General features: G+C 34.3%; 1 protein-coding gene across 5 annotated transcripts in view; it reads left to right on the top strand.

Annotated features, from left to right (window-relative positions):
- Positions 1-22,272, top strand: part of LOC127857681 (uncharacterized) — a 31,477-nt gene that overhangs the window by 260 nt on the left and 8,945 nt on the right. Inside the window, exons 1-6 of one of the 5 annotated variants that reach the window (XM_052394273.1) lie at positions 51-127; positions 7,957-8,131; positions 13,044-13,128; positions 14,503-14,615; positions 16,239-16,377; positions 20,228-21,962. In XM_052394273.1, the coding sequence (XP_052250233.1) occupies positions 8,031-8,131; positions 13,044-13,128; positions 14,503-14,615; positions 16,239-16,377; positions 20,228-21,962 (2,173 nt within the window). In that variant the 5' untranslated portion in view covers positions 51-127; positions 7,957-8,030. Of the gene's footprint in view, positions 1-50; positions 260-7,956; positions 8,132-13,043; positions 13,129-14,502; positions 14,616-16,238; positions 16,378-20,227; positions 21,963-22,272 lie in introns of those variants that run through there. The other 4 variants (XM_052394275.1, XM_052394272.1, XM_052394271.1 and 1 more) reach the window with 4 other exon arrangements.

Raw genomic sequence — 22,272 nt, 5'->3', positions numbered from 1 at the left:
GATATCAAATAGATAAATTGTAAAATAAATGCCACTCAAATATGTTTATAATTTTATTGGAACGTGTTACTGCACGAAGAAAATACTTTTGTATGGAGACTATAAACAGAGCAGACATAACTTCCGGGTAAATAAACATGAGTCAATTGTGACAAAATTAAGCATCTTGCATTCATAGTCATGTTTTTAATTGAAATGCTTGTCAGAAATGATGTTGGAATGTGTTTCTAAACGGATGTAGCCTGTAATTTGTTGATAGGTTGGTTGAAATGCGAATATTATAGCATATTTCAAGTTATTCTGCCTAACTTTGACATCGTATCGAATGTCTAATTATTTAATTTTTAATTAAATTAATTCATTCGCTTGACCACGGCTTGATTTAAACTTTTGTATTCACTTGTAAGTGTTGCAATAGACATTCTGTTTTGTTTAATTAGTTTATTGTAATAATGTCTGAATCAAATAAATCACCCTTTTCACAACTTGGGTATTATTAATTAAAAAAAGAATAATGTATAAAAAAAGATATTCAGTGTATATCCTGATTTTAAAATATAGGAAGAAAATGTATGTTTGTAAATTATTAACTTAAAAACAAAGGTTTAAATTAATTACTGTTGTTGTTGTGTTCATTTGTCAGTGCTTTTTTCTTTATTTAAAATAGAGAATGGCGGTGGACAGCCATTTCACATTTCTACAAAGACATTTAACAAATCTAACACCGCCACAAAACAGCCTTTTTTAACAGTGAAAATCAATACTTTTTTGCTCAAAAGTTTCGAGAACAGCCAAATCACAATTCAAAATTACAGTTTATTTTGGTGTGGTTGCTTTCATTAATTTAGTGTATGTACGCAGCTAATTTACCTTCAAATATTGTTGCTACATGTAATTGACAAGACATTGACTCTAACATTTTGTACATCAATTTTTTGTCACAAAATCCATTCAAGCATCTTATTTTTGTAGTGAAAATCATATGGCTCCAGGCTGAAACACAATTACTTACTTTTTCCTATTTAGATCTAAGTTGATTTTATTAGTTTGTGTACGCACGTAATTTACCCTCAAATATTGTTGCTGAATCCCAAAACATGTGGCTGAAACACAGTTACTTACTTGTTCCTTTTTAAATTTCAATCCTGTTCATTAGCAACACTAATATTTCTTATAATTCACAAACAGAGCTTTTTCTCCTTCTGTGAGAATTTCCGTTTTTCACAATTTTGGGAAATTCACGTCTCAAATTTTCACAATTGCAAGAAGTTTGTGACTCAAATTTTCACAATTTTAGAAAGTTTGCGACTCATTTTTTCACAATTTTGAACAGTGTGCGACTCATTTTTCACAACATTGGGGTGGCCTAGGCATCTTAAAAAAAAACAGAAAAAAAAGCCCTGACCAAATACAGGTTTTTTTATTTTTTTTTTATCTGATTTTGGGGAAAAGGCCAGGCCTTTTTCGAGGGGAAAAAATCTTGTGCACAAATGTGAATAGTTTTGTTTGTGGATATATTTATTTGTGAACATTATTGCTCTGTTTTTTCTCAATCATGATGCCATTTGGATAGGCAGTTGTTATTTCAACAAACACTGGTTGTAATTGGAAGTAAACCATGTAACAGTATTCAAGTAAAAAAGTTTCTTTGATAAACCCATAAAGTCATATATTTTCGCAACTCATTAAAACAATATTTGCAGCAAAAAAAGGTGTTGAAATTTATTACATGTATTGCGCATTCTTTATTTACAACAAATAACAATGATTACGCTTAGTATTCATAATTAAAATGTACTTAATGCGCTATGACAAATAAGTAAATTACACTCTGAATTTTGTCAGTACAATGGACAACAATGCCTCAAGAGTCTATTCCAGCATTTTTATGCCCCCCTTCGCAGAAGAGGGGGTATATTCTTTTGCACATGTCGGTAAGTTGGTCGGTCGGTCCGTCCGTCCATCCACCAGATGGTTTCCGCATCCACCAGATGGTTTCCGGATGATAACTCAAGAACGCTTAGGCCTAGGATCATGAAACTTCATAGGTACATTGATCATGACTGGCAGATGACCCCTATTGATGTTCAGGTCACTAGGTCAAAGGTCAAGGTCACAGTGACTCGACACAGTAAAATGGTTTCCAGATGATAACTCAAGAAAGCTTAAGCCTAGGATCATCAAACTTCATAGGTACATTGATCATGACTGGCAGGTGACCGGCTGACCGCTATTAATTTTCAAATCACTAGGTCAAAGGTCAATTCACAGTAACAAAAAACGTATTCACACCATGGCTGCCACTACAACTGAAAGCCCATATAGGGGGCATGCATGTTTTACAAACAGCCCTTGTTAAAGTAGCAAAATTAAGTGATGACAACTTTATAATGAGCAAGAAAAGCAATAACTACATGTACTGGACTTGATCCAGAAATTAAAACCTTAGCACTCTGATAATTTAAGACTTGAAATTGCAACAATTCTATCAAGTTCTGAAAGGGATAAATTCTTTGAAGTTAAGAAAATGTCATTTTTAAAAATTTAACTGCTACAATATAAATTTTTTACATAAGCAAGACAAGGTATTGGCAGTGTTAAGACATTACTGTGATTTGAGAAAGAGTTTACGGGTCTTAATGTTAAAGATTAGATGATTTGAAAATACATTGTTATTAATTTGTTGAAATAAATAGTGATGCGTAGTAAGAATAAGTACCAAAATAGAATAGTGTCAAATGATATATTCATTTATATTGAAGTTCAATAATGATAAATAGTGTCGTATTCATTAGAAAAAGTTACAGTAAGATAAACATATTTAAACAATAGATTTCATATTTCCAATATGGAACAACCTTCGTTGCAACATTGTTATTTTTAATTTATGTCCACACATTACACTTATTACTTAAAAAAACACTCACAGTTAAACAATAAATAAAAAAGTTACATTAACAATATAATATACGAAATAAACTATGTTTATTTACTTTGTCTTTTCAAAGTTGTATTTTGCATCTTCCAAATTTTAGGTAAAGAGTCAATAACCCTTGGTATTTACATGTACATGTACAGCCGGGAGCCCACTTGTGAACGCCCTGTAATATTCTATTGTTTTATTCAATTAGATTAAATTAGTGTTTCATATACACATAAAGACAAGGAACAAACTATTGGAGCATGCCATTTAGATATTATTGGTGGATTTTAAAGATGCTCAGCATTAGGGAATGACCAAACAAAGATTGTAAAGATGTGATGAAAATGATAAGAATTACAATTCAAAGTAAAAATTTCCCCGTTTTTGGGAAAAAATATATTTCCTCCGAAAGCAACCCCAAGCGTTTGAATATAAGGCCCCAGACACCTTCCTCAGTAGCTTAAAAAAGGAAATAAGGTAATGGTATGCTTATAAAAAGAAATTAACTGTCATATTGGAATCGGTAACATGTTCATTTTTCCAGAATAAAAAAGAATGTTGAAATAAAAAAACAGAAGCTGGTAATTGTTTTTTGGCTTAAAATTTGTTCCAAAAGGTGTTTAAAAATTAATGGTTTAACAATAAATGGATAAAATTAATCAAAGAAATTACATTGGATACAGTCAACTATGTAAGGATGAAGGTGTAACCCTTTTCATTGTTGTTTAATACAAATTTGATGTTAGTGTATATCATTGTGTTATGCCACTTATGCTACAAGTAACCAATCCTAAACTTAAGTTCATTAAGTGGCCATTTGTTGTGCGTGCAATTTCCATAAACACTCACTGGGCTAACTTCGTTTCTAAGGTTAACTTTAGGACACTCCTCCAAGGACTATTATTCAAAACCCATGTATCTCATTTGAATATTTTCTATTTTGTTAGAAGAGCATATATTATTTTGCAGAAAAGCATTTAAGGAAATGCTTTAAATGTTTATATATTATTAATAGTTATTAATGAAAAACATTTGTTACCAATATTTGTTTACATGTCTCGTGTAAAACTTGTCTAGGGATTGTTAACACACTATTAATCAGCATTGTTACCAGTTAATTCAGAAATATTGTTTGGTGATACAATGTTTTAATATGTTATAAACATATTTGAACTTACATTCACCATTTCAAGAAGTTATAAATTATGCATTGAAGTTACCTTCAAAATGGTCAAACAATTAACAAACATGTTCTGTTTATTTTACCTAGAGATGGTGTCTTTATTTTCGCCAAATCAATATAAGAATGAGATATACTATTTAGCTGTCCTGATTTAGCATTTTATGGTATTTTCCTTTGGTCATTGGTCTTCAATAGGTGGGGTAATCAAGATAAATCTGTTAATGGTGCTAGTGAAACCATTTATATGCCTTGTATTTGTTTGTGAGAATAATTTATTGGAGTTGCATATTTTAAAGCCCTGTACTTTAAAGGTCAGTTTTTTTATGCCCCGGATTGAATGATCAGGGTATATTGTTTTTGGCCTGTTAGCCTAAGTGTCTGTCATTGTATGTGTGTGTCTGTCACAAAACTTTAACCTTGGTCATAACTTTTGCAATATTGAAGATTGCAACTTGATATTTGGCATATATGTGCATCTCATAGAGATGGTGAAAGGTCAAGGTCATCCATCAAGGTCATAGGTCATTTTTAGCTTGGCTGTTTTCGGAGAAAACCCGAGGTATTGTCATAACCAGCTCGTCGTGTCCGTCGTCCTGTCGTGTCGTCCGCTTTGTGCTAAAACTTTTACATTTTGTCAAGGTTTTGAACATTGGCTCTAAAATCAAAGTGCTTCAACCTACAACTTTGAAACTTCGTATGTAGCTGCACCTTGATTAGTTCTACATGCCACGCACATTTTTGGGTCACTAGGTCAATGTCAAGGTCACTGAAAAAAATCAAAAATATCTGACAAGGTTTCATTTATTCAAAACTGCACCCGCAGCCGAGCGTGGCACCTGTTATGCGGTGCTCTTGTTTTCTAAAATACCTTCCGTGCGGCTTCAAAGCGGCGCAGTAGGGGGCATTGTGTTTCACAAACACAGCTCTTGTTCTTTGATAACTTGATAAGGTTTTGTTAAGTTCATACATGGAATAACCATTATTGGAATCAGTAACACATATAGAATGTATATTATATTCACATATTCATACACAAGAAACTAAATATGTGCAGTGTAAATACCTTATACTGTTTTTTAAAGAACACTTGCTTATAATGTAACAAAGCCATCTCTTGTCACATGACTGAAATTGTATTTATAGTAAATTTTATGCTCCCCCAAAATTTATTTTGGGGGGAGCATATAGTCGCTGCTTCGTCTGTCCGTGTGTGTGTCCGTCCGTGCACTTTTTGTCCGGGCTATTTCTCAGCAACTAATGACCAGAATTCAATGAAACTTTATGGGAAGCTTCACTACCAAGAGGATATGTGCATATTATCAGCAGGTTCTGGTCGGATGATTTTTCACAGAGTTATGGCCCTTTGAAATTAATTTTCTATAAACAAATTCTTGTCCCCCCAACTACTGTGCCCTCAAGACGTTTCCTTTTATTTGAATATATAGTGCAATATTGTGACAAAAAAAGCTTTGGGGAGCATCACCTGTCTCCGACGGTTTCTTGTTTTAAGTGTAAACAGATGAATGTGTCTATTGTAGCCAACAAGTGTACATTGTTTTAGCAATGTTGACATGTAGTTTTATCAACTATGATTACCCAATGGCCAGTAAAATATAATTTGTAGGATTTAAAGATATATTGTATTATTAACATTCCTATATTGACCAGATCAGATTGGATTTTTTTTAGAGGATTAACAAAAGTGACTGCTGTTGGTAATCCCCTCCCACATCCTTGCTGCCTTTGATCATACAGTACTTGACTTGTACACTACTGTTGCATTTGAAAAGAAATACATTATGCACATACAGCTGCTAACCCTTTGCATGCTGGGTAATTTGTCTTCTTCTAAAATGTCGTCTGCTGAATTTCTAAAATTAGCATTTTCTTCGATTTTTTTCAAAGAATACTATCAGAATAGCAAACAGTTTGGATCCTGATGAGACGCCACGTTCTGTGGCATCTCATCAGGACCCAAACTGTTTGCAAAGGCCTTCAAAATTCGGTTCCCGCACATACAGCTGCTAACTGAAGCTGTAAATGTTGTATCTGACTTAATTTTTATCCATACTTCCTGAATGCTTTTATTTATATGAAAACAAGGAAGCATGCATAAATCTGTTAAGAAATTACTGTAGATATTAGAAACAGGAAGAACTGTAGAGAAGCACTCAGATACATACACTGTGTTCTCGTGGTTGGAGAAGTCTCTAAGTGAAGGCATGACAGTGCTACACATTCTTTACAATACATCGGCAAATTCAATATTTTTTCTGTTTAATAATGCATGTATATATTTCTTGTTATGTTTTCTGCTATTTATTTTTAGATTATCATATCCTAAAACTGTAGTTATATACTATGCTCATAAAGACATTTACTGAAAGCTGTCCTATACAATCAATCTTATCCCTGATTTTTTGAAACCTAAATTCCCACACTTTCGATTTGTACTTAGTTGAGTTTGTTGGTATTGATATCTACATGTGCATGTACCTGCATGATCAAGCGATTGTTGTTAGCCTGTTTCTATTCATGACAAAATCAGAGCTTTTTCTAGCTCAACATTTTATTTGCCAAGCTCAGCACATAAAAGTATATTTTTCTTAATTTGGCTATTTTAAGTCTATAAGTCTATAAGGCTTTTTTAGCCTTATAGACTTTTCCTTAGCCAAATTTGTTAAGTTATATTTATTGGCTTCTTTGGTGGCCTACCAAGTATACTCTGCATAATATCAATATGTTTCCACGGTGGTTAGCGCATGTCTATGATATTAATAAAAATAAAAACATAATTTTGAATAAAAAATAATAAAATTTTAACGAAAAATCAACTTCTGGAAAAAAAATTATTATCATATATATGTATAACAAGGTATTCAACACAAAATCAACCGAAAACGGGGAGCAACGCTTTGAACAGCCACAACTTCATTAATTGTGCAGCGATTTCCATGACCTACTTGTCACCGATCTCTGACCCGATCTAAGAATGATATCTCCATGGAGTAAAGGGCATTTTCCCTGCAAAGTTCACGGACCTCGGTACCATAATTTAATAACCCGCATGAAAAAACGTTCTAACTGTTCTTGCCGTTACATTATGCATCAAAACTAACTGTCCTGCGCCATTTTAAACCTTTGTTTACATACATTTCAACTGGCGGACATTTAAAATACACAAGTTATTTCATTGGTCAAATGCGAAGGTGTGTCTTTACACCTAAAGACTTAATTTATGATTCGGGTCTGATCGTTGATAACTAGGTCATGCGAGTTGTGAATCATGTTATTTCTTAATATTTGACCCAGTACATGTATATGTAAAAATATTACTTAATATGTACATTTCCAGGAAAGACATTCTTTTCTGCGTTGAATAAGATCGAGTTCATGGAAATCGCTGCACAATTGATGAAGTTGTGGCTGTTCAAAGCGATGCAACCCGTTTTCGGATGATTTTGATTTGAATACCTTGTTATATATATTTGATAGGGAATTTGTTTTTTGTTTTCAGAAAAGTTGATTTTTCGTTATAATATGATTATTTTTCATTTAAAATGATGTTTTTTCTAATTTATATCATAGCCACACACTAAACACCTGTGTACACATGTTTGTTTGCAGGTCTTATATGTTTTATTTACAGATGCCAAATTCCTAAAAAAATTATCCTAAATGTAGCTACATGTCATTGTATGTTACTGATCAATATAAATAAAATATGGTAGCATCTAAATAAAATTTTCTTAAGCCAGATTTGTTGCATTCATATTCATATTTGGTTGCTTGCAGAGTAAGTTCTGCATAATGTCCAAGTGTTTCAAGCTCCTTTATATTTTATTTACAGATGTGAATTTCCTCAAAAACTCGCTTATATGTGTGTGATCAGTCAACTGAAGGCCCACAACTGTGATTGACAAGATGCTAGAAGACCCCTCATCAGTGCTCCAAGTATCTTTGGTGTCATTGGCTGCCTTGGTGGGATTAGTTGTGGTGTTGGTGCAGTGTGTTTGTGGAAAGAAGTAAGTGTAGATCTTTTTACCTCATATGGTAGGGTCAACATATTAATCATGCATATAGGTATCAACCCCAAGCAAAATCATCTAGTTTCTCAAAATGTATTGTGTATGTTTGAAACCAGATACGGGTACATTCAAACAGTTCATCATATCCTGTCACAATTTTGCTGTATGTAAATTTAAAATGAACTTTGGTATAAAAGCCATTTCCTTGAAGTCCTGGCTTTGATCCTCAGAGAAAATTGGGGGTAAAAAAATATGAATTAAGCTTTTGACCTTGTTAATACTTGCATATATATAAGCATTTCAGCCTGTTGGAATAAGATTTATATGAGAAGGAAGGCCACTGCGAGACTTTAAATCCCTATTCCTACATCATCTTTGTGCGCTATCAATCTGCTATCATACAACAAAAAACATGTATTTTTTGTTTATTGGCTCAACTATTAACCCAATAGTCTGAGCCTCTGAGGTACATGTATATTACGTACCAATATCTTGGCGTCCGCATAATTGTCTTGTTAAGGTCAGTGTGCAACCTCTCTATTATTACCAGTGGAACCCCTCTTAACCGGACACCCCCGGGATCGAGAGGAAATTCCGGTTTAGAGAGGATTCCGGTTTAGAGGAGACATTTATTTATTTACTTTCAGAAGGTCAATTACATAGCCTTATGTGGAAAAAACACTTTAATCAAATTGTCATAGTTTATTTATATATACCATTCATCCATATTGCATCACATAGGAAAAACACGTTGCTTAATCTGTTGATTCGAAAGCAATATCAGTCACAACATAGATCAAACAGTGTACCCTGAAAAACAAACAATTGTACAGTGTTCTGCTGTGGATGCGCCCTTGCGTCATTGGCGCAAAAATAAAAGATTTGTCCCCACCCGTTTTCCGTATATGGGTCCGCGGGCGCACAGGAATTACCGTAAATTTGCAGCCATAAGTCGACCTAAAAACGCTGCCAAAATTGACTTTATAAGTCAACTCGACTTATGGATGAGGTACTAAATAAAAAAAATAAAAAAACATATTTCTGTACCGTTTTTGTAAAGTAATAAATCTCTGAAGCGGAGGAATGATGACTGTTTACGGAAAGGCCGACTCGTCTTTTACTTATATGTCCGCCGATAACAAAATATTCATGTTTACATTGGTTTTTAATTCATTAATCTTCGTAATAAGTCCAAATAAAAACATGTAAAAATAACTTCGAAAATATTAAACATTTGTGACATACGGTAAAGTGGTGAAAATTATACATGGCAATTTGTCTATTGATACATCGCCCGCTGTCAGCTAAGAACAATAGTAAATCGACTGCTGACACTTGTACCCATTTAAAGTTAATCCGTGTAAATACAAACTGTCAACAGTTGCAGGTGTCTTCATGCCACCAATTATCGCTTCTCGGCCTTTGACTAAGATCAAAGTGTAAAGTATAGTGTTAGCATCCTTTCGATCATTTGTCTTTATTGCGTCACGCCTAAAATAGTTATCCGTTAATGATATGCACAACGGTTCTGCTACAAACTACTTCTGACCAATCAAAAATAATTACTTGATCGTTGGATACGCCTTTAACCAATCGCTATTGTTCAACTTCACATGGTATATTTTTTGATTGGATGAAGGTGTGGTTTCGTTGATTTATTCACAACTGTCCCACAATTTATGCATAATCGTTTCGTAAATAAATAGATCTTATCTGATTGAAGATTTCATTCATTGAATGATTATAATAAAACGCACTCACCCTGAATTATTAAAAAGTGTAATTGGACATATCAAATACACAATTACTTTGGATCATCTGCTTAGTATTATCAGATGAGACGTTTTTCCAGAATGCAAAAAATATTCCTCGGGTATCTCGTGATTTACGAATATGTATATAACAGTCGAATAGCGAGCGATGCGAGTGTTGGTAAATTCACGTGTTTCACGCATAATGGCGAAAGCGTTGTTGATTATTTGAGAGCAAGTTACAATTATTTTGACCATATAATGAATTTCTGCGTTCAAGATTTTACCGAATTTTCACATCAATAGCACTAACATTTGAATACAAAAATATCTGCTCATAATATAAACACTGAAAGTTATTACGTTAAATGGGATACTAATTTTGATTTGTGAAATATATATTAAGTTCGAAATAATCAATGATATGTTATTATGATTTTGAACAATAAAATATATTTTTCGTGATAATAAATCATTGAAACGTTGAATGTTTCGTTTGAAATATATTCTAATTATTAATATCCCAAAAAATGTCAACTGCCGGTACAAAAGCCCTCAGAACCATGACTAAAACGTCACTTAAACATGTCCGAGATAAAGGAAATTTACCCCCCGACTTATGGCAGAGTCAAGGCAAAAAACCAAGTTTTTCTAGCCACATTATACCCCTCGACTTATGGCCGAGGTAGACTTATGGCCGCAAATGTACGGTAGTGATAAAAACTAATCGATTCAATTTGTAAGTCGGTAAAGTAATCGAGTGAATGTGTAATAAAAACGAATTATTTCATTGGACGTGATGTCATTTTGCAGCCAATGGTAAATTTACTTTAATAACACTTTATTGCATTGGTAAGTTGAGATTATAACAACCAATCAAAATGGCGGAAAGTGACTGGCCGAAGAAAACAAAATCCATTTTAGTTTTTTCCTCCGGCAAGTAAAATTAGAAAATCTGACGATAATAAGAACAACACCCCAACAGAGTTTTCCCAAGTCCCAACATTGTTTAGCAATGACAAAAAAGTCTGCCCCTAAACATACGTTCCAAGCAAATTGGCTTCAATAAATTGTCTTGGTCACTGTTTGACAACAACAAAATGACATGCACTTTGTGCATAAAGCACAAAAAAACGCCTTTACTATCGGTAATTCTAATTATCGAACAACTTTGACACGCAATGCTGAGTTCAATGACCATAAATCTGTTAAAAATTTTGTAAATATGTTGACTATTGTTTGACAGTTTTAAAAAGTTTTTAAAATTTTCAAGGTTGAATTAGAATGTTACGTCTTGTGGACCGGCTGTAAGAGGAAAACAAGCAAATTTAAGAGTGCAAGTAAAAGATGATTAGTTTCTGAAGATTAGATTCTGCTACAAATATATTTCTGTGTCCCCAGATTTTTCCTTTTTGTCCCCACTTTTTTAACCCTAAAGGGTCCCTGTCCCCAACAGTAAAGATTCAAGGCAGAACACTGATTGTATACATGCATGCAGGTATTAGGTGAATTTAGTTCATTTTCACACTGAAAAACATGTACGGCGACTTTTTTCGCACGATATCCCCGATCGTCGACTTTCCTACCCGATATTTCTCTGACAGCATCTTGAGTGTAGGTTTTGGTAACATTTCTGACTCTTTTATCAGTTTGATTTTGTCTTCTTAAGACAATAAAATTACATGCGCCATCGCTTAGAAAGAGGTTCGGACATTTTTAGTCCTAGTTATCTTAATTACCAATTTGAAAATCTAAATGAATATCTAAATGCAACTGCGTCAAGAACTCTGCAAATCACCATTTTAAATGACATTAAATAAGCAATTGTAATAAACAACATAAAATTAAATAGCATTAAGATTATTAAAATTTAGCAAGGTTATCTATATCAAAAACAAAACACACTAAAGAACCCTATGTTTGTAATCAGTAATTATAATCAGTATTATCACATCTATTGAGCGATATGTACATCACATGACAGGTATCTTTAAATTGTTTTGCGATTTTTACAGCTTGCAAATTTTTCGACCACCTTTATTAATTTCACGCGTCTTTAAACCGCTATTCACAACTTTTTGACACTAGGTCTGAGGTGCAATAAACCGGCCCTGAGCGGTTTAGAGAGGTACAATTTCGCATGGAATAACCCAATTTTGATCCATAGAATGACTGGTATTCGGAATTGAGGGGATTTTGGTCTTGAGGAGATATTTTACGCAAGGTTTTATAGGGAAAAAAATGGGACCGGACAAGTTGTCCGCTTTAGAGAGGATTCCGGTATAGAGAGGATCCGGTTTAGACGGTTTCCACTTTATCACTGTTTCTTCTACAGGCATTAATTGAAACTTCACACATGTGTTTGGGATTCATTGTGTGAGGTAAGGGACTGAATTCTGTAACTCTGGCCAGCAATTCAGTAGAATTATGCCCCTTTTCTTATAAAATTAGTTCAGATAAACATGCAATCTTTTGATATCGCTGTTTATACTACAGGTATTCAATTGAAACTTAATGTATTAATATTAGGTGACTGACAGAATACATACATTATAGTGTCATATGGGAGGAATAGTTGAGAGCTGTCCGCACTGGTTAATCAGGGACAACACTTTCAGCTTTTATGGTATTTTTTGTTTACAGAAAGTCTCTTCTTAGCAAAAAGCCAGTTTAGGCAGAAAGTGTAACGTCCCTGATTAGCCTGTGCAGACTGCTCTCAACTATTCCTCCCATATGACACTATAATCAATGTATTATGTCTGTCACCTAATATGCACATACATTTACCCTTTGCATGCTGGGAAATTTGTCGTCTGCTAAAATGTTGTCTGCTGAATTTCTAAAATTAGCATTATCTTAGATTTTTTTCAAAGAATATTATCAGAATAGCAAACAGTTTGGATCCTGATGAGACGCCACGTTCTGTGGCGTCTCATCTGGATCCAAACTGTTTGCAAAGGCCTTCAAAATTCGGTTTCCGCACTGAAAGGGTTAAACCCCTTTTTCACAGAACATGGCTTTTCCATATTTTCAGTCATTGATTTTAGTCCTATTTGATTTCATCAGTCTGTGAAGATTGTTATATTAATTGACTTACATGTATTTGTATGTAAACAAAGCCTCTAAAAGTCTTAGAATGTGTTTGTTTATTGATTCAGGAGCGAGGAATCTGTGAATGTTGTTGCTTACAGTCCCACCAACCAGCCCACAAACCTAGGGGAAACTAGTCCCAGTGAGCTAAAGGTACATTTGCTGTTATGGGCTTTGTGAAAAGACTTCTGAGTTAAAAAAGAAATGTAATTATAGAAAAAATCTTTTACTTATTACAGCTTTTTTTTGTATTTATCTTGGGCTTTGTACGCACTGGAAAATCTTTGTTGATCTTTTGAATAGGAAATATTTGTGTACTAAATTTCTGAGTATGCAACATTGAGTGTTTGAAAATGAATGACTATAATGTGATTCGTCATAAAGGTATTATCATCGTGTAATGCTAATTTTTTGTTGAATATAAATAAGTGTATAATATAACACCTTAACACTACGCTGAAGATTTAAATCCTACAGTGTAAATCAATGGAAATATAGTTACTGACTTACAATTGTCCTAATATACAAAATAATCAAAATTTCTTTTTCAAATAAAATATTTGCCATTTTTGATGATAAATGTGTTCCAAAATTTCACAAACACATTTTTTGCCATTTTTGGAAAGTGCAAATTAATTTTCAGAATAAATAAATCAGGTAAAAATAAAATGTATCCAATATGGGGGATTTTCTTCACGATACTTCACTATACTTTTGTGTGGATAGGGCAACATGCAGTTTTACTGGATCAAAATGGTTTGCATCTTTGCAGTTGCTGTTTCTGAAAATTGTCTCTAACAATTAAATTTATTTTGTCGGTAAATTGACAGCAGAGAAATTGAAAAATGGGAAATTTCTCGAATTTATTCTTATTCCAAAACCAAATCTTTCATTGGCAGGTTTGTAAACTTGAAAATTGAAAAGCTAGCACCTTACATAAAACACCAATAAAACATGATTTAAAGCTGTTTATTTGCTTAACTTGCCTGTTAAATTTTCATCATCTTTGCCCTGGCTTAATCCTTTCCCACTCAAAAGCAAAGTGATAATCACTATATGCACAAGAATAAAACCAGAACAGCCTGTGAGTAACTTGCTGTCTGTTGAGGTTTAATGCTGTTTGCTGCTCATCAGTATCTTAGAGTTTGAATTTGAAACTTGAATCTACTAAGAAAGGTCTTAAATTTAATTTGAGTTTCTAAGGGACTCAAAATCCATCAAAGTGCAAACATGTGATTGGTAAAGGGTAAATTGATAACAAACACATCTTTGAATAATCACAGCACTATTATAAAATCAACATGTTACCCATTCGGTCTTTTACAGGTGATAAACACTTAAGAAGTATGATATTATATTTATTAAAAGGTATGACACAATTTTAAAAATTATATTTTATTATGTTATTGTGTTGTGTATTATAGGCCAGAGGCTTTTATTTACTACATAAGCTGTTTTGTTCTGTTCAATCTTTAAACTCCTATAGCACATGCAGCTTACATACTTTTTGTACTGAATACCTTCCAGGTGACAGCTGTGAATGGGCGCCTGGATGTGGAGACGGGCATCACTCCTCTACGTGACTCCACTGGCTCACAGAATGGCAATGCTCACAGTCGGGGAAACTCTGAAGATCTCTCGTATGTGGATTTTTTTTCAATACTTTATAAGTTTGTGTAAACTTTTTGTAGTAGATAAATCTTAACATTTAGTTCATCTTCCATCCAGATCTCAAAGTAACTTCAATTTAAGCGTAGGTAAGAAGTGTATTGAAAACACTTTTATTCTCTATTTTAGAGCAAAAAAAGGAAAAAAAGTTAATTTCCCAATGGTAGTGTTAACATTGAAATTGTAAATTACAGCTCCTGCTACGAAAATTCGTAGAGAGTTAAGTCGAGATATAAAGCAAATATGAATACAAAATAATTGCTTTCACATTCTTACTGAAATGGCTGGTAAGTGAGCGGCTTTTAAAAATTAAACAAAAGTAATTAAGGGTATAAAATGGCGAAAAATAGCTGTTTCAGCAAGGATGTGGCCATCGTGATTGTCATGTGATAACCTCCTCAGTGAGAGATTGTGACTTGTTCAGTTTCCCAACAGATGCATCATTTGAACACACCATTCTATTAAAAGCAGCATTATTCGTAACCACTGACAGTGACTGTGGGTCTATGGATGTGTGACACCCATCCAAACAAACGTCTTGCATATGAAAAGTCTCAATCGGTGTGACCTTCACATCTCCCTTTTCATTTTAAGAACATTTTTATCTTCTGTTTCCTTTTAGATAAATACATATGCACATCTTGTTAGTGTAGATACAATTTAATTTACTTAAGTTTATCATAATTTCCCCACAAAGAAAGTTTTCAAAGGAGTAAATTGAAGTTATTTTTTGGTCAGATTGTTGGTCTGTCAGTTGGTCAGTCTAAATAAAATGATTCAAGTATGTTAGCCACATACCAATGTAATCCGTCTATCTGTGTCCGTGGTTCCATTTGTCTGTCTGCTGGTCACAATCTGCAGTCTGCAATATTTGAAAAAGTACTCAAGCTAGGTAAATGAAACGTGCTATGTAGATAGAAGGACATATGGTGAATATGCAAATTGATTCAAATTTGGTATATGGAGAGATGGCCAATTGGTAAACATGAAGGCTATTTCAAGTCTGTTCCTGTTTTTTGCCAGACCAAAATTGTGGTAGTTATGATTACAGAAATAGTAGAACAATTTGCAACCTGCCATACTGATAATTTAAAAGGTTTTAATCTAAGTTAATGAAACTTGTGGAGGTACTGTTCATATTGGAATAATATTAATCTTGTTCTGTTTGTGAGGAATATCTTGTTTAGTGAACTTCCTACTCATTCTCAAAGTACAAAATTGAAACTTGAAATACAATATGTCAGCAGCTTAAAGTGACCATGGCAAGACACTTGGATCCCCTGGGATCCACATAAAACTTGGTCTGAATAAAGCTGGCAAAGCCATTCAAATGATTTAGTCACATTTGACAAAGCTCTAGTGTTTGACATTTGACTTAATCTCAAATCTTTGTTGAAAAATGTGTATACTTCTTTAACCTTCTCCCTTATGCTGTTTGCTGCTCATCAGTTGGAAAGGTTTGGAAATAAAATCTTTAACTTTTGAATCTATTCAGAAAAGTCAAAAATTTAATTTGATTTTTTAGGGACTACAAATTGGTAAAAATATGTAGTGAGTGGTTAAAGATTATGTCCTAAAGAATCTTGATTTTGCAGGAAGGTAGACAGGCGTAGCGGTGCAAGCACTGGTTCCTCTCCCCGCCCCAGCACCCTCGGGAGGGAACTCCCCGATATCCCGGTTGCTAACGGCAACAAGACCACAACCCTGCCAGCTGACCGCAGCCACCAGTCACAAGTAAGTTGACCTTTTCCCTCTCAGAAGCAAAGTACAGAGGTGTCAAAGTTCAGGATTATTCCTCGAATTCAGGGTTTAGGCCCTCAAGGACCACTTTTGATATTGATATAAATCAGAGTATTTTTTCCAGGATTTTTAAGATTATTGTCACAAAAATGTCATCTTTAACACAAATAATTTTACTTTGACATATTGTTTACAAAGTTAACAATAGTTAACGAAGTTACATGAATTATTAACCCTCTTGAGCTCTGGCTCCCAAACGATAGGCTTATTTTCAGGATTTTAGATTTTGGCCATTTGACACCCCTGAAAGTAAAAAGGCTTTATGCAACCAGTGTAAAACCAAAAACAGCTCGTGAATTACTCGTAGACTGTTCAGGTTTTATGCTGTTTGTTGCTCATCAGTTTCTAAGGGTTTGAAATAAAGCCCTAAATATTTGATTTTAGTAAGAAAAGTCTTATACCTAATTATATTTGTGAAGGGATTAAAAAAAAGCTTCAAGTGGGTATCTTTGTGGTAATGGGAATTTGTTCACAGTAGTGATTAATAGTAGCACAAGTCCATCAGGCTTGCAGACCTACATTTTCAATCAGGTATTTTTAGATTCTCCCATTTACATTGGGGGATATGCCCATTTACATTTTTTGCTCTTATTTTAAGAAAATAAGCGTTAAATCATCAAACTTGCTTGCTTATCCAATTGCTGATTTCAAAATCTTGGTCACAGATTGGCAAATTAATAATCAGATTTTTGGTATGACTCTGGAAAAAAGCTTGGCAAATTAATAATCAGATTTTTGGTATGACTCTGGAAAAAAGCTGAACAAGCGATGTGTTTGTGAAACACTATGTCCCCATATATATATGACATTTGACCTTGAAGGATGACCTTGACCTTTCACCACTCAAAATGTGCAGCTCCATGAGATACACATGCATGCCAAATATCAAGTTGCTTGCTTCAATATTGCAAAAGTGTACATTAAATGAGCGATTTTGACCCATATATTTGACCTTTAAGGATGACCTTGACCTTTCACCACTCAAAATGTGCAGCTCTATGAGATACACATGCATTCCAAATATGAAGTTGCTATCTTCAATATTGCAAAAGTTATGGCAAATGTAAAAGTTTGACCAAACCAACAGACCAACAGACAGGGCAAAAACAATATGTCCCCCACTATAGTGGTGGGGGACATAAAAAGAAATCTATGGCGAGAAAGATGGAAATTATGAGAATCATGAAATGATAATAATGATATAATATAGCTTTCTTGTAGGATTTTGCCCTTTTTGGTACTGAAAAATTCAGGACATGTAAATGTTTTCATGCAACTACTCCATATTTCTTTATCTACTACAGATATTGAAAATTGAAATTAAAGTACACATGTTTAGGGTCTTTATAAACATTCATATAACAACGTACCTACTATAGATATTTTTGTTGAAATTTCAAAGAGTTTCTTTCAAATATTATTATTAAGAATGGAGATATTGCATGAAAATGGTGTATATTGGCAGCTAATGTGCTGATTTAGTGTTGTATTGCATATGGGACTAGTCAAGGTTGCTGTTACTTAAATAAGAAAAAAACCAATAGCTTTCAACAACACTAGTATGGATGGAAATCTTTTGCTGTGATATTTTTGAAGATACTGAACATGCAGACCTAGCTGCAGATTAAACTGTAGGCCCGTCTTGTCAAGGTCTCTATTAATAAAGATAGAACAAATATTTTTACTAAATAACTGTATACAACTGATATATTATCAAAAGGAAAGACAATCAAAGAGCCTGAATAGTCTTGGGACTTGTTGTTTTTCTCGTAAAATATAATAGAATAAAAATATATTAGTAAAATAAAAGCCTATACAGGGGTTTTTCAGCACTGTCCGCTCCTCCGGAAAACGGAGGCACTCCCAAACCGAAATTTCCAAAAAAAAAGATTTTTTTTTTTAAGAATGAAGTGTCTTATAACTTGTGTGACTAGCCAGTGCTGGTTTTGGTAAAAAATATCTGCTATAAGGTTTTGACTGTACAGTTCTTATCTCAGAGAGTAACTGTAACTGAAAAACAAAACTGCAGTACTTGAATAAACGTTGAACATGCCCAATATTGCATCTGTTTATATAAAGAAGACAAAATAACAAATAAAAACAAATTTATATGTTAAAACACTGAATTATTTAAACATGATAAATTCCCTATTTTTTCCCAAATGAGCCGTTTCATCCAATCAAAAATTCCCAAAATGGCCAATTTTGTCTAAAAAAATTCCCAATTTGGTCAGACTCCTTTTCCCAAAATAGGCAGAAAAACCCCTGCTATAACTCTGACCTGCTTTTTAGCACAATTATGCCTGTTTTTATACATGAACAATGTTATATATACTTCAAAACTTTGGTTAGCTTTTGTGTGCAACTACTCATTAGCTCTATATCAACTCTAGAGATTCAATTAAATATCAATGCATCATGTATGTCGTAGTGGTCATTATACATGGTCTCTTACCAAGAGGTCACTTACCAAAGGCCACAACTGTGAACTGCAATTTAGCTGACTAATGCCCCCTGTGTACTTAATAACATTAAGGCTAAGAGAGGTGTTTGATCATTAATACGTTTAGTAACTTTATTTTGATGGACCAATCTTGATGAAACTTTTGAGATAGCCTTACAGCACGGAGACCCTGCATTTGAGGCCAGTTGGGTCAAGGTCTTTGTTTTTAAAATTAGATTTTGAGTTTCTGAATAATAAAATTAGTTACATGGAGGATGGAGATATTTTCATGAATATTTGTGTTTATGTAGCTTATATGCTGATCAAATGTCTTGGGGGGCAGTCAAGTCAATGTTGCTGTTACTAAATATAAAAAAACGAATCTCTTTAAACAACTTTACTTGGGATTAAAGTATTTTTCAATAATTTTGTGTGAAGGTACTGTACATTGAAACCTAGCCAGGGATTGCAATTGGGGCAAGACTTGTCAAGAACAATGTTACTAATGATAGAGAAAATGTTTCCACTAAATTACTTGACCTTGCTTTGAGTTATTGTCCTCAGTGATTTCAACTGAAGAAGAATCATGCATTTTGATTCAAGCAAGTTACAATTTTCTCATTTTTGACTCCTGCAAAAATTCATATTGCATTATTTTGACACATTTGTGGTCCACAATCCAACTTAAAAAAGGACCAGAAATGACCTTTATGGGAATAATAAAGCTATTGTGATTGTTTTATTCATTATTGTGATAAATAAGCTATTACAAAACCTTAAACATGCATTGAGAAACATTTCAAGTTACTTGAGTATTTTGACCGTAATCATTTTTATTTCGACCCCTCATAATTTTGAGACCTTGGGTCATTTTTTTTACTCCTGGTTTTCAAAATCTACTGAAATCCCTGGTCCTGAATTTTGTCTTCATGGTCATCATATCAGGTGACAGACAGAAAATGTGCATTACATTATCAAAGCAGAAGAAAATAGTCTTATGAAAGCTTGCTTGGAACATAAAGTATTTGACTTTGGTTTCTCACGCATGGCCTTTGAAAGTGATATTGATGACCAAACATATATGGCATCATTTGTTTCAAAATGATAATTGATGATGATTTTGATTATGGTGTTGGTGATTTTGCTGCTCTTGCGGCTGTTGGTATTGTTGTTGATTTATATTATGGTGCTGCTGCTGATGATTTAGATTATGCTGCTGCTGCTGATGAAATTTAGATAAAAAGTACATGAATACTTACATATATTGTATGCATTTTTAATGCCTTAATTTAAGTTTAAGCAAAGCGTATATTTAATAATGATTTTTTTTTTCAATTCTAGTCCTCACTGTCCAGTAATGAGTTGAAGGGACATCACTCTCAACTGCCTGATGTACCTGCAGCTGCTAGAGTCTCCTCCCCTAGTGTGGAGAGCCATTCAAGGGGGACCACTCATTCCCATCTACCAGAAATACCTTCATCCGGAAGAGTATCTGCCCCAGATAACCATCTTCCCCGACCAGGGACACATTCACATACCCAGCTACCTGAAATCCCAAAGAATGCAACCTCAGCAAAATCTCCAGAAAAGGAAAAGAAGAAATCTCAAGTAGATACAAGTAAATCTCAAGTGCACGATTCCAAAGTTCATATAAGACCAAAAAAAGCTAAGGCAGAGGATACTGGGACCTCTGCTAGTGATGATTATGATCATTTAGATGCAACGGGTAAGAAGCGCAATAGACCACGTTCCGATTATGATCATGTTGTTTTTGAAAGTGGTGAAAAGCATGTTGTTATAGCAAAGAGTAAATTGAAAGAGAATGATTACGCAGAAGTTAAGCCAAGCAGTTACGAAGCTGTCGATGAAGAAGTGACAGTTATACCAGTGTCCAAGCCGAAATCTGCCTCAGTTTCGACAGAGAAAAGTGTTAAAAAGTCTTCAGAGGGAGGGCATGATGTCGTTGACAAGACAAGCAGTTTCGATGATCCTTATAACAGAATAAAAGGTGACGATCCCCCATATAATAAAATCAAAGAAGAGGACCCACCATACAACAAAATAAAAGTAGACGATCCTTACAGCATGATCAAGGTTTCTTTGTCGGATGATCCTTATAACACTGTTAAAGACGATGATGATTCTATTAAATATGTGGATGATTTGGACCCATACGATGATGTACTTGAGGGAGCGGGAGCAACAGAGAGACGTTTGTCAAGGCGAAAAAAGGGGCAGAGTTTCAAGGCGGCTGTTGACGATCCTTATAACACAGTGGTCATTGACGAGGAGCGGAATGTGTCTAATCAAACGGATCCTTACGCGAGAGTAGGCGATACGGAGATTGAAATTGATGATCCTTATAATAAAGTTGTTGATGTTGAGAATCCAGGAAATGTGGTGGACACTGAGAACATTTTGCCTGAGTATGGGGAAGATGATTATGCCACCGTGAACAAAGTGGAGGCGGAATATGCCAAAGTAAATAAAGGAATTGCTCAAAAAAGTGCTACAGAACAAACAAGTTTGGATTCCCAGAAACCTACACTCAGTGCAAACAGTTCGAAACAAAACTATCAGTATTCAACAGTTGTGAAGGTGAAGAAAGCGTTTTCAGGCAATGGTGATGCTTCATCAAGTAGTGTATTGACTTCTGAAATAACTTCTTCTTCATCATCATCAAACCAAGGCAGTAATGGGGCTGCAAGTGCAGCAGAAGACCAAAGAAACCCTGGCAGATATCAAGTTCAAGGCCATTCAACTGGAATATCAGTAAGCGGGCATGACACACTGCTTAGTGGCCCTAGAGCGGATACAAGTTCACACTTGTCAATATCAGCCCACCGTCATGGCCTTGGTAACCATATTAATGTTACCCATTCAATTGAAAGTCAAGGTCATGTGGGCCAGGGTCACAGAGGTCAGGGTCAAGAATCAGCGAGCACGCCCATGGAGCCACCCAGGGACTACTATGATGATGATGATGATGATGGTGGTGTTGGACAACTGGAGGTTGGCAACTACAACACAGTGTCTAGAGTTAACCAGGACACTCCTTCTGGAGCCCAGGCACAAGGTAAGTTCTACAATGTTTGTTTCTGTCAAGGGAATTGGGCTGGTACCCATGAAATTTTGCATTTTTCTTTGTGAAATGCTTCAAAAGGAAAAAAAAGAAGGTAAAGGAAGATATAAATGAAAACTGCAGTACAAACTAGTTAAATTTACATGTTTTATATAGTTAGGTTGTAAATACATTTTTTGCAGGATGTTTGTGTTTTGGGTAAAATTAGTTAAATAACAAATTAGGGAATGGCGCCTTTGGTTTGAAAAAAACCCACATAACTGTACTTGGATTTATTATGTTTTTAATATATATATAAACTAAC

The sequence above is a fragment of the Dreissena polymorpha genome, chromosome 14, assembly GCF_020536995.1.
Source record: "Dreissena polymorpha isolate Duluth1 chromosome 14, UMN_Dpol_1.0, whole genome shotgun sequence".
NCBI lineage: Eukaryota > Metazoa > Mollusca > Bivalvia > Myida > Dreissenidae > Dreissena > Dreissena polymorpha.
This window is presented reverse-complemented; position numbering and strand designations above follow the sequence as displayed.